The sequence below is a fragment of the Cyprinus carpio genome, chromosome A13 (genome assembly GCF_018340385.1).
Source record: "Cyprinus carpio isolate SPL01 chromosome A13, ASM1834038v1, whole genome shotgun sequence".
NCBI lineage: Eukaryota > Metazoa > Chordata > Actinopteri > Cypriniformes > Cyprinidae > Cyprinus > Cyprinus carpio.
The window spans coordinates 20408582-20423924 of NC_056584.1; the positions used below are offsets into that span (position 1 = coordinate 20408582).

The window sequence follows — 15343 nt, forward strand, 5'->3', positions numbered from 1 at the left end:
GATATTTGGGTTTGTGCGCCCCACGTTTAAGGGGATGTCCTACAGTTGCTAGCGTGCTTTGCAGTTACGTTCATCTGCCGGTCGAAGTGAACAGAGTGAGGCAGCCTGTGTAAAGACACCGAAGCAGCGTTGGCTCTGAACAGAGGAAATTACATAATGACCCTCTGAAGTCCCTGCCCACGCTCCAGTGCTCTTCGCGCAGCGTCTTTTTGCCGGGTGTGGTCTCATATCCCTACACCCAACGCTGGAATCTCTCTCAGCCTGTCCTGCCCAACTTAAGACATCCTTCAGATTCATATCTCTCATGCGCTCTCTAATCAGCTCCATATGATGAGACGGATGCTGTACTACTACTACTATTAACCGCAAAAGGGAAAAAGGTATTTCTGTCTTCCGATGAAAGATAAAGTGCTGTTTTTTGTATGCGATTTAACATGTGCACGAGTTTTGCTCGTTGGCTGTTCACTCTTGATGCTTATGTTACCAAGGCTAACAAAACAAAACATTTAAGTGAAATACAATTAACCAGAAGAGACAGATTTATCTGCTACTGTAGCAAATATACTGTGAACTAACCGAATATGTACTTAAAAAGAACGAAGCGTCATTTTTGTTGGCTTATTTACAGCCGTAAGTTACCTGCCGGTGAGTGTGAAGGTTAAACTGATAGTCCAAACAAGGCGCACCCTGTAGTGTTAACCTAAGTACAAAATAGCCGTTTCTCTCCATGTTTATGAATGTGTGTGTTTTTAAGTGAACGAATCGTTTTTGATTATTTCTACAGACAGTCTCATATTTTTAGTTCTCTCGCTTTTGAAGCCTGTGACTGTTCTGGAAAATTCGTGGACTGTCTGTAACACGAATCAATAGCTTTCGAGACCGATAGCAAATAGTTGGACGACTCTGTTGTCAAGTGAACTGATGCAAAAGATTTGAGTAACTGAAATGAATCAAAATCTCCTCGACTACTGCAGATTTTACATTTTATCAACCTAGAAGTAATCTGGTTCATTTCTACACGTATGACTGCAAATATTTGTTTTACACTATTTGATTTATAACAAAGTTCACACTTTTTTCTGCAACAACATTGCACTCTCAAACTGAATGTGCTTATGCCAAAACACACAGTAGAGACACATCCACACAAGTAACACTGTGACATTTCTGTTTCAGCCTTTGCCCTGTGTCCTGAGAGACTTTCTCGTGTAAGAGCTGACAGTGATGATAGGGACAGGTCTCATCTTGCTCTGTGCTAGCTAATGGTCTTCTCATTTCTCTCACAAACACTGCTTTTAAATGAACTATTTACTCTTGAAAATGGTGCATCCCACACAGCACTAAAAGAGCTCATTCCTCACCTGACCTGAAGTGGCTGGGTTGTCTAGCTCTTGATAAAAACAATACCATTCAAGATTTTAACAACTCACTTAAACACACACACACACACACACACACACAAAAAACACGTTTCTGGAGGATTGGTTTGTAAAAAAAAAAGAAGAAGGGTTGGACTTATCGGCTTAATGATCCAGTCACACAGGTTCTTGAGTCAGAATGGACAACTTTTATGATGCTTTCTTGTTTGTTTTGGTGTTTTGTGGTCACTATGAACCTGGAAACTCTTCAGAATCTCTCCTATTTTTGTTCCACTTAAAATAACAGCATATTGGTTTGGAATAAAATCAAGGAGAATAATGGCACAATTTAAATTTTTGGGTAAGCTATTCAGGATCACACAAAGAGCCTTTGGAAAATGCACAAGTTTGTAAAACCACAGTGTATAAAGTATAACTATTAACCATTTCCACAACATTCAAGTGGGTTGATGTGGAAAAGAGGAATGAAAACAAAAAAAAAAACCTGAACTTTAATCCTCTTTGTTGTAACCATGCTATTTGAATATTGGCTCGGGTAGATTTTCATATTTCAAATACAGTTTTTTACATGTGCAACATGTCTTGGGAGGTGCTTTGCATCTTTATTTATAACAACGGTCTTCTGGTTAATATGAAATTATTTATATTTATCTCTCTCTCTCTCTCTCTCTCTCTCTGCAGAGGATTTAGTGGAGACGTCAAGACTACATGATAAAGATGGGAATCCTTCAAGTATTGAAAACCCAGCTGCTGTGTCATCTCATTATCTGTTATGTGTTCCTAGTCAGTGGGTTTATTATCAACCTGCTCCAGCTTTGTACTCTACCACTGTGGCCCATTAACAAGCAACTCGCCCGCAAGATCAACTGCAGATTGGGTTATTCCATTTCTAGCCGTAAGTCCCGCAAACTGTCACATGTGGGCTCACATCTTCCAAAGAAAGATACTATCATAACCAGCCATGATGCAACAAGCTTCCAGTGCTTGCTTTGTCTGCACTGACAAAGAAGTACAGCTCGAAGTGACAAAATCACATAAAAATAGTAACAAAGTAAAAAGTGGTCAATAATATTTATCAGTCATGGAGATCATGATATCATGATTATCATGTCTCACCTGTTGCTTTGTACCATGGTTGTATTGTAGGATACACAGAACTTAAAACCATTATTTCCTGTTTGAAAACCTCAGTGTTGCTGTGAGGGTAACAAAACAGGAAGTTGATATTTTGAATATTGCAAATGGCTCTATTTACATACAAAGTTGATGGACTACTCACGCATTCTGCATTATATACAGTACATCATAATTCAGTATGTATTTTTGTTGTTGTTGTTTTGTTCAGAATTGGTGGCATTGTTGGAGTGGTGGTCCGGGACAGAATGCACACTTTACACAGATCCAGAAAGCTATCCTTTATATGGCAAAGAAAACGCCATTGTTGTCCTCAATCATAACTTTGAGATAGATTTTATGACCGGCTGGACCTTCTGTGAAAGATTTGGGGTTTTGGGGGTAAGACAAAAATAAAGTTTCATACAAAAACGTAACTTTCCCACACCTTAACAAGTGTGTGATTCTAAATTATTTTTTAAGACTCAGTGTCATGATGCAGATTTTTTTGTTGTGCTGTCACGCAATTGTTTTCATCATATCTTGCTTTCAGAGCTCAAAGGTGTTGGCAAAAAAGGAACTTTCCTATGTTCCTGTGATTGGCTGGATGTGGTACTTCCTGGAAATTGTCTTCTGCAAAAGGAAATGGGAAGAGGATCGCAAGACAGTAGTGCAAAGCCTGCGCAACCTTCAGGATTACCCAGAAAACTTTTGGGTATATTTATGAAATCTCATTGCACATTGTACTCTGGTGATTTTACTTGATTTCAGAATTCTCTTTTCCTTTTATCTTAGACACACAATCACTTAAAGGAATAGTTAACCTGTTCACCAAAAAAAGCCCAAATGCTGTTTATATTTTCTGTGGAACATAATAGGAGAATTTCCATGTTATGACAGTTTGTCATTGCTCCAAATGAGAACTATGAATGTAATCCATCTGACAATTAATAAATCCATTTTTGGGTAAACTGTTCCCTTAACAAATACACCATATCCCGTATTTTACTAAGCTTTTCTGTCCTCTGGTGTGGTTGATGTTAATTTTTTATGATGTGTCTGTAGTTCCTGTTGCACTGTGAGGGCACACGTTTCACAGAAAAGAAGCACAAGATTAGTATGGAGGTGGCAGAGAAGAAAGGTCTACCCAAACTCAAGTACCACCTTCTACCTCGGACCAAGGGCTTTTGTGTCACGGCCCAGAACCTCAGGGGAAAGGGTGAGAGCTTCTTGGCCTTTAAGTAATGATGAACCCATAGTGACAATGCTTTCATTGATCTTCCAGTGGGTTAAGGCAAATCGCTCTGTTGATGTCTTTCAGATTGAATGCTTTAAGTGAAAGATTATGTATTTTTGGCTAATGTAGCCTCTAAGAATTTGGTTCGCTGACTTGGTTTGTGTCTCCTCTGTAGTTACTGCTGTGTACGATTCTACACTTAATTTCAGAAACAACGAAATGCCAACTTTACTAGGAGTGCTTAACGGGAAAAAATACCATGCTGATTTATATGTGAGGTAGGATTGAAAGAAAAAACTTCTTCACTTGCCCTTTGGCAATATTTAACAGCCTGTTGTATATTAAATGATCTGTGATAATGTCTCCTGCTATAAAAAGTTCAACAGGCAGTCTCCGTCATGTTTTAGTTCAATGGCTTCCTATATGAATGCATTTTCAGCTGCAAGGTTAAGATAAACCTTTATGGATTTCCTTGTGTTTGTTAGGCGGATTCCTCTGGAGACAATCCCAGAGGACGAGTCTGAATGCGCGGCCTGGCTTCACAAACTCTATCAGGAAAAAGTAAGTGCACTACCTGCATTAAATGGGGGTGTTTTTGTGCTGGTCAGTGTCATTTTAGTATAATATTATAGCATGCATTAATATTTTGAATTGGTTATTGTTTTTTTATTTTGTTACATGATCTGGTCATCTTATTACTTTTGTAGTATTTTGATTTAGCTTTATTTTTATTTCAGTTTTAGTACTTTAATGAAAATTAATTGGCAACAAACTGAAATGTTTTTTTTTTTTTTTTTTCATCTAACATTTGTATTTTATGTCAGCTGTATTTCAGTTGATGAAAACATTTTAATATATTTAATTGTAGTTAACAAGAACAACACTGGTGCTGGTATTAGCATTTTAATAGTGGACAAACATGGGCATTAAGAAATTTTGTTGTGCCAACTCACACAGGATGAATTCCAAGAGCATTACAGACAGACAGGACGTTTTCCGGGTCCCATTACTAGCCCTCCGCGCCGACCTTGGGCCCTGCTGAACTGGCTCTTCTGGGTCTGTTTGCTGGTCTACCCTCTCTGCATGTTACTGCTCCAAATGCTGCTATCAGGATCCACCTTCACAGTCTTCTGTACATGTGTCTTCTGTCTAGCAGGTACTTGGGATAAGGACAAGGGCATGGGGTTGTTATTTCTTATCGATTATAATGTAAGCTGGTGTAACAAATAGCAAAATAATAAGATTGCAGCAGATGATTTTAAGTCAATCTTTTTTTTGTCGTCAAGCAACAAAGGAATTATATACTGCTGCTATTTTCCCCAATCTGTTTTTTTTTTCAAAAAAATATAAAGGAGGCCAATTAGGTGCTATAGCTGTAAGTATATCAACCACTTCTATCTGGATTTACTGCATGCTGGTCGATTCATAAGCGCATGAATGAATGAATGACATTTGAATGCATTGAAAGTGCCCTTAAATATCATAGCATGTGAGAACAGGCTTAAAGATTCATTTCAGATGTAAAAGTTTCATCTAAACACTAAATGCACACAAAACAAACCTTGAACTACATGATTCAGATATACTACAAGACATCATGCATCTGCTAGATATTGTTTAAATAAATCTTTCGTTGCGGTCTTTTATTTTCTCTTTACTTAGTACAGGGTTCCCACACCTGTTGACCAAGGAATTTCAATGATTACTGCGGAGAACTATTTTTAAAAATGAATTTATAGAGTAATATCTAGTAGAAGATGGCCAAGCATAGCTATATCTGTAGTGTCCTAGCATTCACAAATTTCCATGACTTTTCCAAGCTTCAAAAGTTTAAAATATTTCTAGGTTTTCTGTGTCCGTGGGAATCCTGTTTGTATTATGATCTAATGCAGTGGTTCTCAGCCTTTTTGACTCCCATTGTCCAACACAATATATAGAATATTTTCAGTATTTCTCCTGTAATTATGACAGATCCTGTTTACATACTGTATGATTTAAGTTTCAGGAACTGTATGTATGTTCTTAAAAACAATAGTTATTGAGGGGGGAAATGAAATTTTATAATTTGAGTTTACATATTTGTGCTTTTAAGAATTTTAACTTAGAGAATTTTATCTCTTTTAATAATAACCATGTTTTTTATAATGAAATCTTCTGCTCTCACCCGCCCAGTCAACTCCCCTTCATGAGAACCACTGATCTAATGAATGATAATATGAATCTGAGTGCTTGTAGCCCTAGTTTAGTTATGAGGCATGCTAATGTGACTGGCTGTTGCACTGTGACTGACAAATTTTTGTTTTATTTTCAGTGTCAGTTGGTATCCGCTGGATGATTGGACAGACGGAGATTGAAAAGAGTTCGAACTACGGGAATAAAGAGATGCACATAAACAATAACTAAGACATCCACCAGGGCAAAAAGATCATGCAACTTTACAGTCATGAGGGCATTTTCACAACAGGAACTGGCATTAGCCAAGTCCAACCACCTTCGTAAGTGAAATTTGAGGATGTCGCCACATGACGGTTTCAGCAAGAGTTGTTTGAATAATTTAAAATGCTTCTCTGTTTTGATTTACATCATGTTTAGGTTTTTTTTTTTAAAGAGACAAGTAGGCCATTTAAAAAAAACTGTCTGTTTATTAATATTTTTTTAAATATTGCAAACACTGTTGGAGGAGCAGAGAACCAGCAGTTGATGCCTGTGTAAGAGCATGTTTGTCCACCCGTCCGAGTGCAGCAGCAAAAAGGCAGAGTCAGACTGGCCTCTTCCCTCTCATTGGTTGATTATGCTTTTATACACCCAGATGGTAAAGGCACGCCATTGGCCAGCACAAGGCTGATCCAACGCAGCACAACTACTTATAGGCTTAAATATGACTTGTTAACAGTGGGCTCTGCAGCAAGGCAAACAAAAATACAATTTTAACAAAAAAAAAAAAATATTAAAACCTTCTCTACTGTGACTTTCAGCCCCAGGTTTGTATGCTTTCTTCAGTGAACACTCATTGAAATCGTACATACAGTCAGTCAATGTCAAACTCCCTCCATCTCCCATTCTCTTATGCTTTGTGCAGAGAACATCCCTTGAATGAATGTACTGTCTCCTAACATGTATTCCCTGTGACTCGATCACCAACAAAGTGGCTATTAAACTTCAGCTTTACAATATGCTTTGTACACAGAAAACCCCTAACCCTATTCTTACAGTATGTACATAACACACTTGTCTAAACATTTCCATCCCATTTGCTCATGTTACTGTACATATAAGACTGTCCTCGCTTTTAACGTGACGAGGGGCTCGTATCTAACAGAGCGTGTCTGTTTTTCCTTCGTCCTCCCTCATGCCGTCTGAAGTAGTGCTAGCATTTATGTAAACATTAAGAGAATACACGTCTTTCCCCGTCACTCTTCATCTGTGCAGACCTGCAATTGAAAAGACATGAGATTGACGTGTTAGTGCCATTTCCATCAGCCAATCAGGTGACAGCATGTGATGGTCTACCTCACCACTCTGTAATTAAATTAGTGATGCACTGTAATTATTTTTTTTTCCCTAAACCGAAATTAAAGTTTCCATTTATCCCAAAAACCAAAATTACAGTTTATTTAAATCAATTTGAGCACATAGTTATTTGATGATAAACTCACAAGTACAATTATAACTAAAGCAAATGCTAAATATCAGCTTTTTAAATGATATAATTGTTTCTACTTCAAAGTATCCGAGCACAAAGCTTACTGTTATTATTGGATGGTAGGCAAGCTACAAATAATGCTTTTGTGAAATTTTGTTCATGTATCAACTATAAGATTGTTAAAATGAATGTCTGTTAAAAATGTGAAATCAATATTGTCAACCCAGCCGTACTGTCCACACAGTTTCTCAACTATTTAGGCCTTCCAAAATTCATTTTTGGTAAATTTCGGTGCATCACTAAAATAAGTCATTGGTTGTTGCTGTATTGCTCAAAGTGAGAATTTATTTGTGTAAGGGTCTGTTTCATGTGTTTTCAAGTGTGTAACATGTTGGTGGATGTACTACAAATGCTGGTTGGATCTAATTTGGGTAACAGATTGGAAATTTGGCAGAATAACCAGCTCCTCATCTCCATCGTATGTGTGACCATACGAATCAGCTGAAGGAAATAACTAGCTGTGTGGATGAGAGGGAGTTCATACCTTGACAAAAGTGTGGTCCAACAGAGCGCTGGCGGTCCAGCGCCGCTTCGGTTCACTCTCCAGGCAGTGAACCAGGAAGTCCTTCCCCTCTGTGCTCAGCTTTTCAGGAATGGGTGGTTTGTGGCCCATTCCCACTTTATACATGATCTGGAAGTTATGCTCATATTCGTGCCAAGGTCTCTGAATTAAGCAAACATTATGGAACACAAGTTACTTGCAGTAGCATGATGTTTGTAAAATATATATATATATATATTTTTTTTTTATACAGTCCACACACTAAAAACACTGTCACTAAATGATGGTACTACAAGACGAATAAACTTTAAAACTGGTGAATATCCGAATTGTCTTGTTGTAATTGGTGGAAATTTGATTATTTATGTTTCAGGAAGCCCTATCCAGCAGTTCCATTTTGGTTGTTTAGGCATGTGTAGACAAGCCCAGAAAATTCCTTTTCAATCGGTGTTGAGTGAACACAGTGCGGATATGTTTTCACAACAGTACGCTATCTTCAAACCAGTTTGGAGAAAAGCTGGCACATGGGTAATTAAAGAATTAGACCAAACTCAGGCATAATCAATGCACATAGACCAAGTCTTACCTTTCCAGTGACCATTTCTATGAGAACACAACCAAGGCTCCAGATATCAGCAGCACGACCATGACCTTCACCCTTTGCTCTAGTGATGACCTCAGGAGCCATGTATGCTAGAAAAGAGAAAGAAAACAATGCTTTTTGTGATAATCGTCACAATGTTATAGGTACCACATAGTTTTTTTTTTCTTATACACTATTATGGTATTTTACTTTTTTACAGTTTCCCTTTTAATTTTAGTTTACGTTGTAGTCAATTTATGTGCATTTTGTAATTTTAATACTTATACTTTAATTTCAGTTAGTTGCCAAGGTATTTCTAGTTGTCGTTGTTTGCCTTTAGGTTTATCATCTAATATTAATATTTTATTTTTCAGCTTAATTTCACTTAAAAAATATTTTTAATAGTTTTAGCTAATAATAACAGATGCTAGAAGCTATATTTAACACTAATTTCCTTATATATTTGAATATATATAAAAGGTATATATTTCAAACGAATGCTACCATTTGTTAAACATTTTTGATATTTATCAATACAACTGGTGATTAAAATTTTTTTTTTCTCTTTGCTCTCAGTATCCCTTATTCACTTCCTGTCCTAGCTTTTACTATTCTGAATGATGACAGATCTTGTGTAACTGGCACTTCTCGTGTTTATTGCCATCCTATGTTTGTTGTATTCCTCAAAAGTCACTTTGGATAAAAGCATCTGCCAAATGAATAAATGTAAATATAAATGTAGTTTTCATGTGTTTAATTTTTAACCGCACCGGAGATAAGAAAACTTTGAAAACCAAATATTTCTTTATGCCAGTTGTCTCTTTAGGACACATCACCATCCCATTCAAACAGTTTGACATGCCCTCTGGTGTCTAAACCTGGGAACTACAACATTGAGTCTCTCACCTGCTGTTCCCAGTGTGCTGTTCACCTCTCCAGGCATCGTCTGAGCATTGTTCTTCAGCTTCACTGAGCAGCCGAAGTCCCCTAGCTTTATCAAGCCCGACGACGTGAGGAAGATATTGGCTCCTGGGAAGTAAAAGAACAACAATAAATAGTGATGCAACAAAATAATTATTAGCTAGACGTTCCATTAACTAGTACATATGTATCCCAGAATGGCATCTATAATTTTGATGAAGAAAAAAAGGAAATGAGGAAAGGAAATCTTGGTGCAAGCGAAGCAAGAAATGAACACCTTTAATGTCACGGTGGACAATGCCGTGTTCATGGAGCACATTGATTGCCGTCGTGATCTGCTTGCTGTAGAGGCGGATGACGTGTTCCTGTAGACCCAGTCTAGACACTTCCTCCAGGGTCCCTTCATCACAGTACTCCATAAAGATATACATCTCTTCCTGCAAGAGCCAACGAGAAACAATGAGGAATAAAAGGACAGAAGACTTCAGCAGACCTTGACATAACACAAACACTTTTGTACCCTGTGCAACTCCACACCAAAGTAGCGGACAAGATTGGGATGTTTGATTCCTTCAAAGATCTTCAGCTCATCGGCCGTTTCCTTTATGGTTTTGTGGTCATTGGGCTGAAAGCGAATCTGGGAGCAAATTCAGTTACAGTTAATAAAAAGTTCTTATATATGTATCAATTAATTAATATATTAATACTTAAAAAATAAATATTAATAAAAAAGAAATTAATAACCGTCTCAGGCACATACCTCCTTCATGGCCATCAGTTCACCAGTGTCCACATTGATGCATGTGTAAACCTTTCCATACTGCCCTTCACCTGTCAACGAAGAGAAAAACTGAAAATGTAACAAGAAAGGTCTCTGCTATTTAAAGTAAGCATACTTTGACCACTGACCTATCTTGTTGCCTCTCTGCCATTTGAATGTGACCTTGCGCAGACCCACGTGCATGACGTTGTCGTAGGACTTGGGGGTGTTGCACACCTGTCCGATGATGTTTCGCTGTCTCATGAGCACATAGTGCTTGTCATCAAAGATGCGTATAGAGCGCCGGACAGCCTCCATAGGGCTCTGACGCGCTGCAGTGTCTGCAGGACAATCAGCACAGGGGTTGATATATACATTATATTTGCAATAATAATTTTTTTTTTATTATTACAATTTAAAATATATTTTAATATTTTAAAATGGAATTTCTTCCCATGATGGCAAAGCTGAATTTTTAGAAGCCACTACTCCAGTCTGTAATGTCACATGATATTTCAGAAATTCTAATATGCTGATTTGATTCTCAAGAAACATTTCTTCTTCTTATCAATACTGTGATACATTTGAAATCCTTTGTAGCATTATAACATTCTTTAATCCCACCTAAAATCATTACAATCAATCCTTACCAAAATAACAAAAACAACAAAAATAAAATTAATTCTTTGCAAAAAAAAAAAAAAAAACTTAACCCCAAAAATCTTACTGACCCCTGAACACAGTAGTGTGTACAGTAGGTAAATATTTAGGTGTATATTTTTGTTTATTAACACATCATTTAAATCACAATTTTAAAAAAAATCTCAGAAAACATTCCACTTTAAGCCATTTCAGAGCAAATACAGCACATGAATAAAGAACAAATACTGTATATATAACTGTGAAAAATATAGATGTGTTTTTAGTCTATTTTGCACAGCTGTACTTTCATCCGTCATCTTGCATCGCATGAACTCATCATCATCATTTCTTTTCTTTGTTCTACCTTTTGACTGGCTGATGAAGTTGCGGAGCTCCCAGCTGCGACGGGCGGTACTGCTGGGGTCTGCTTTAGGATACGAGGGCTCTGGAAATACAAGAGAAAACATAAAAAATATATAAAATAAAAAAGAAAAATCACACACCAAAAAAAAAAACAAAAACCTACCATACCCTCTCTGTCTTCTGTCGGGCTGGAGTGGCGACTGAGGGATTTAAACTGTAGCTCCGCCGCCACAGATGACAGACGGTCGTTCTCATGTACACTAGAGACCCTGTGTGGCAGAAAAGAGTCTAAAGTTATATAAGGTCACCATCTTCCTTCAGACAGAAACAAGTTGAGACACATTGCATGCAATAAGTAAAATAAAGCGTTAGATATGACGAGCATGCTTAAGTCTTATAGCACCACATAACGCAGATGGGAAAGCCAGCTCTGTTTAAGCGCAGCAGTGTTAAGAGTCACAATAAACAGCATTAAGCTCTTTCAAACCATATACAACAACCTCTGCTTCAGATTTCAACATAAAAGTTCATGAAAGTTATGTCAACTACTCTTCAAGCTATTAATGTTGCTTGACAGCCTATATATGAATTGTTTATTCTGATTATTTTTACACAGGACAATGGGTTTTGAGAGTTGGACAAAATGTTTAAAATATATCAGAGTACTGATTAGGATCATATATTTTCACCTTTCATATACTAATGAACAACTACTGGCAGAGCTAGAGGTGAGCTGATCCTTAAACAGCACTTTGCGATCTTTATGGACATGGATCAATGTGTAATTTTGTTTCAGGGATTTCCCAGGTGGCAGCGGGACAGGGTGTTTAAGCCAATGATGCGTGCTAATGCATGCCTCAACAGAGGCTATTAATACAGAAGCACTGGAAACTGGGAAAGTTGCAAAGATCACAGTTCACCAAACACATTTATCATTCAGGCAAATCATCTGCTAAGGACTCATACAGTATTGAAGTGCACAGCAATGTGGGACCAAGACAATTATTGTGGGCTGATTATATATCCAAACTAGCTGGCAGGGATTTTGAGAAGGAGCACTACATCACTTTCATGTACAGGACAAATGTGTTATACTTAAAGAGGTCATATCATACATTTTTCATTATTATTTAAAAAAAAAATTTTTAAGTCCACTTATGTTATGTAATAATTCAGTCTTTAATAACTATTTTTACTCTCTCTCTCTGATTAAAACAGATCATTTACTACCATGCCTTTAATGCCCCATTTCCATGTAAAATGAAATACAGTGCAAACTAATTGTTCTGCATGTACACATTAGCTGCGGTTTCACTCTCCAGCAATAATGCAAAGCCTTCTTTACATTGAGAAATAATCACAAACAATTACATACTAAAGTAAACTTTATTTTTAATACTGGGATCCTATTATATCCTGATATACCATTATACGTTTTATTAATATTTTGAATATCTGGGTTTTTATTTTTATATTTTCTGTTTTCATTTTAGTTAAAGTTTGTCAATTTGTAGTTTTTGTTATTTTTAGTAGTTTTTCGATGTCTGTAGTTTTTATATTTTTTTTTGTAGTTTTAGTTCAAGTTAAAGGGATACTCCACCCCAGAATGAAAATTTGGTCATTAAACACTTACCCTGAATTCGTTCCAAACCCGTAAAAGCTTCGTTCATCTTCAGAACACAATTTAAGATATTTTGGATGAAAACAGGGAGGCTTGTGACTGTCCCATAGACTGCCAAGTATATAACAATATCAAGGTCCAGAAAGGAATGAAAAGCACCGTCAGAACAGTACATCTGCCATCAGTGATTCAACTGTAACGTTATGAAGCGACGACAATACTTTTTGTATGCGAATAAAACAAAAATAACAACTTTATTCAAGAATTTGTCTCCTCTGTGTCACTCCACATCAGTGTAGCGCAAACTCTTATAATCCTATCTCAACCGGGACAGCTTATGATCTTCGGTGTCAGCCCCGACACAGGATGCACTGTTTTCTTTCAAATAAAAGCGTAAATATACGTAGAAAACATATCCTTGTGGTGCGGCTGACACAGAAGAGCGTACGCTGCCTGCGTAAAGCTCAGATTCGCCAAAATGGCGCTACGCTGATGTGGAGTGACACAGATGAGACAAATTGTTGAATAAAGTCATATTTTTGTTTTATTCGCGTACAAAAAGTATTCTCGTCGCTTCATAACGTTACGGTTGAACCACTGATGGCAGATGGACTATTCTGATGATGAATTTCATACTTATCTGGACCTTGACAGTGTATTTCACTTGGCAGTCTATTTTTATACTGAGCTGTTGTTATAAAGGTTGTGACAGCATGTTTTCATAGTGCCTCTCAGAAGTTCAAGGAAATTTGATTCCTGATAATATGACCCCTTTCATTTCACAACATCCTGTGTAAAAACAGCATTACTGAGAAAATGCATGCTTTTCTCGTGGACTTCTCGTGGTACCCATAATCCTGTTGTTGGCATAAAACATTCATAATAAATTTTTTCAGATTTTTGCCAATTCACTCATGAACCCCAAAATCCACGAGAGATGCTGTTTTAATAAGGATGCAATGCTTAGGATGTTGAGAATGTTGCAGAGCTCTGTCTGGGGTTGAAAACAGGCGGTCCTGACTACCTGGTGTCATTGGGCACACCGCCGGAGGATTTGGTGGCGTGGCCGTGCTCTCCTGGGGGTAATGGAGGGGTGGGGCGGGGACCTGGGGGACACAACTGGGTACGCAGATCACACGGGAGACTCCGAGAGCTGTGGTGGAAAAACAGACTGATGGCCTCTGCTTTGGATGATGTGTACATGTGTGAAAGTGTTTAATATTAAATAAGGCAGAGCTTAACACACGTTCATATGTCAGCATTCAAACACAAAACACAACACACACCCATATGAAGCTCTATGTTGCAGCACAGATAGTGGTTAAAGTGGTTAATAAACTACAGCATTAAAAGCAGCGTGACTCATTTAATTAAACCCTCCTAAACCCTCCTCCAGTTTAAACAGAACACAGGGGCATGCATAGGAGGTACATATACACACGCATCATTATTAATGCCTCTAGATGCTACTGGTGAAGACCCAGGACATGACCTACCTGAATGCATCAGCATGAGATGGAGGGATGAAGAGGTATGGGTTTGCAGGGTCGCTGTGGCAACGGGGGACTTTGACAGGTCGAGGGCTGTTTCGTGTGCCTAATGGAAGATCAGATGGCATTATCAATTTACAGCTAAAAAGTAAGCTTTTTTTGTGAATAAATGCAAAAAATTAAAAAATAAAATTAAAATGTTTAAAACTATGGAAATTACATAAACTAAGAGCACAAACAATGATCCACAGAGGAAGAGAACACTTACCAAAGTACATACTACTGACTGGACTGTGTGGTTTGCCGATAACATGCCCAATACATTCATTCATCAGAGCTTGCAGACTCTACAAGACGCAAGATTAACAACTATAAACTCAACTGCAATCCAAAACAGATATTAAAACAACAGGGTATGGGATATCTCACCAGAAAGTCATCTTCTGGCAAGGCTGATATAAACGCAGCCTCAATTGCTTGGAGAAAATCAAAGCCTTGTGTCGCCCACCTAGAGATCAAATAAAAACGTAACCTCAAATACCATTCATAAGCATGTTAAAAGAACAAGGTGGCAATATCATTTATTGATAAAGAAGCTGGATGTTCTTTGAACATTAGCATCTCTGTGGGATGAAGCACTGGCTCTGCTCGAAAACCTAGTGAGCTTCCTACAGAGACAGCATGTTAAGGCAACACAGACACACTCCCAAAGTGAAGGCAGCTCCAAAATGTAGGAAGCATGATAATGCAGGGTCCTCCGAAAACTTTTTTAGCACTGCATGTATCCTTTACATAAAATGCAATCCCATAATGCATTGCAAAAAATCTAAGATGAAGACATAGCATCAATTAAAAAAAATGAGACTACTGAAAATTTAACTCAAAACGTATGTGCTATGTTTTCTATGCTTATTACAACATTGTTCTGTATCAGAACAAACTATTTTATTTAACTGAGAGGGGATAATGCTACTTTTATGCCAGAAGTACATGAGTATGAGTGGCCATCTATGTGGCACATTCCAAATC

General features: G+C 37.6%; 2 protein-coding genes across 6 annotated transcripts in view; one reads left to right on the plus strand and one right to left on the minus strand.

The window, feature by feature from the left end:
* On the plus strand, positions 1–8263 carry LOC109052885 (1-acyl-sn-glycerol-3-phosphate acyltransferase delta-like). 3 transcript variants are annotated; one of them, XM_042769272.1, is made up of 10 exons: positions 1–380; positions 2061–2274; positions 2725–2894; positions 3046–3207; positions 3558–3711; positions 3905–4007; positions 4215–4290; positions 4687–4885; positions 5082–5104; positions 6041–8263. In XM_042769272.1, the coding sequence occupies exons 2-10, from the start codon at positions 2088–2090 to the stop codon at positions 6062–6064; spliced, it is 1098 nt and encodes a 365-aa protein (XP_042625206.1). In that variant the 5' UTR covers positions 1–380; positions 2061–2087; the 3' UTR covers positions 6065–8263. The 3 variants fall into 3 exon arrangements, with proteins under 3 accessions (XP_042625206.1, XP_042625205.1, XP_018925855.1); XM_042769271.1 differs by lacking the exon at positions 5082–5104 and adding an exon at positions 1177–1208 and having other exon boundaries at positions 4–380; XM_019070310.2 differs by lacking the exon at positions 5082–5104 and having other exon boundaries at positions 5–380.
* The window catches only part of LOC109052888 (mitogen-activated protein kinase kinase kinase 4-like), a 29366-nt gene continuing 20374 nt past the window's right edge, over positions 6352–15343 (minus strand). For 2 of the 3 annotated variants that reach the window (XM_042769269.1, XM_042769270.1), the window contains exons 14-27: positions 14744–14822; positions 14583–14661; positions 14321–14420; positions 13849–13977; positions 11372–11472; positions 11205–11285; positions 10348–10539; positions 10199–10269; positions 9959–10075; positions 9716–9875; positions 9424–9546; positions 8521–8627; positions 7917–8096; positions 6352–7160 (exon numbers count right to left, since the gene is read on the minus strand). In XM_042769269.1, the coding sequence (XP_042625203.1) occupies positions 7140–7160; positions 7917–8096; positions 8521–8627; positions 9424–9546; positions 9716–9875; positions 9959–10075; positions 10199–10269; positions 10348–10539; positions 11205–11285; positions 11372–11472; positions 13849–13977; positions 14321–14420; positions 14583–14661; positions 14744–14822 (1540 nt within the window). In that variant the 3' untranslated portion in view covers positions 6352–7139. The remainder of the gene's footprint in view (positions 7161–7916; positions 8097–8520; positions 8628–9423; positions 9547–9715; positions 9876–9958; positions 10076–10198; positions 10270–10347; positions 10540–11204; positions 11286–11371; positions 11473–13848; positions 13978–14320; positions 14421–14582; positions 14662–14743; positions 14823–15343) is intronic. The other variant, XM_019070313.2, reaches the window with a different exon arrangement.

Coding starts and splice junctions, on each gene's coding strand:
- LOC109052885 (XM_042769271.1), top strand. CDS start 2,088: ATGATAAAGATGGGAATCCTTCAAGTATTGAAAACCCAGCTGCTGTGT. Junction 4,291..4,686: donor ACAAACTCTATCAGGAAAAA/GTAAGTGCACTA, acceptor CAACTCACACAG/GATGAATTCCAAGAGCATTA. Junction 4,886..6,040: donor ATGTGTCTTCTGTCTAGCAG/GTACTTGGGATA, acceptor TTTTATTTTCAG/TGTCAGTTGGTATCCGCTGG.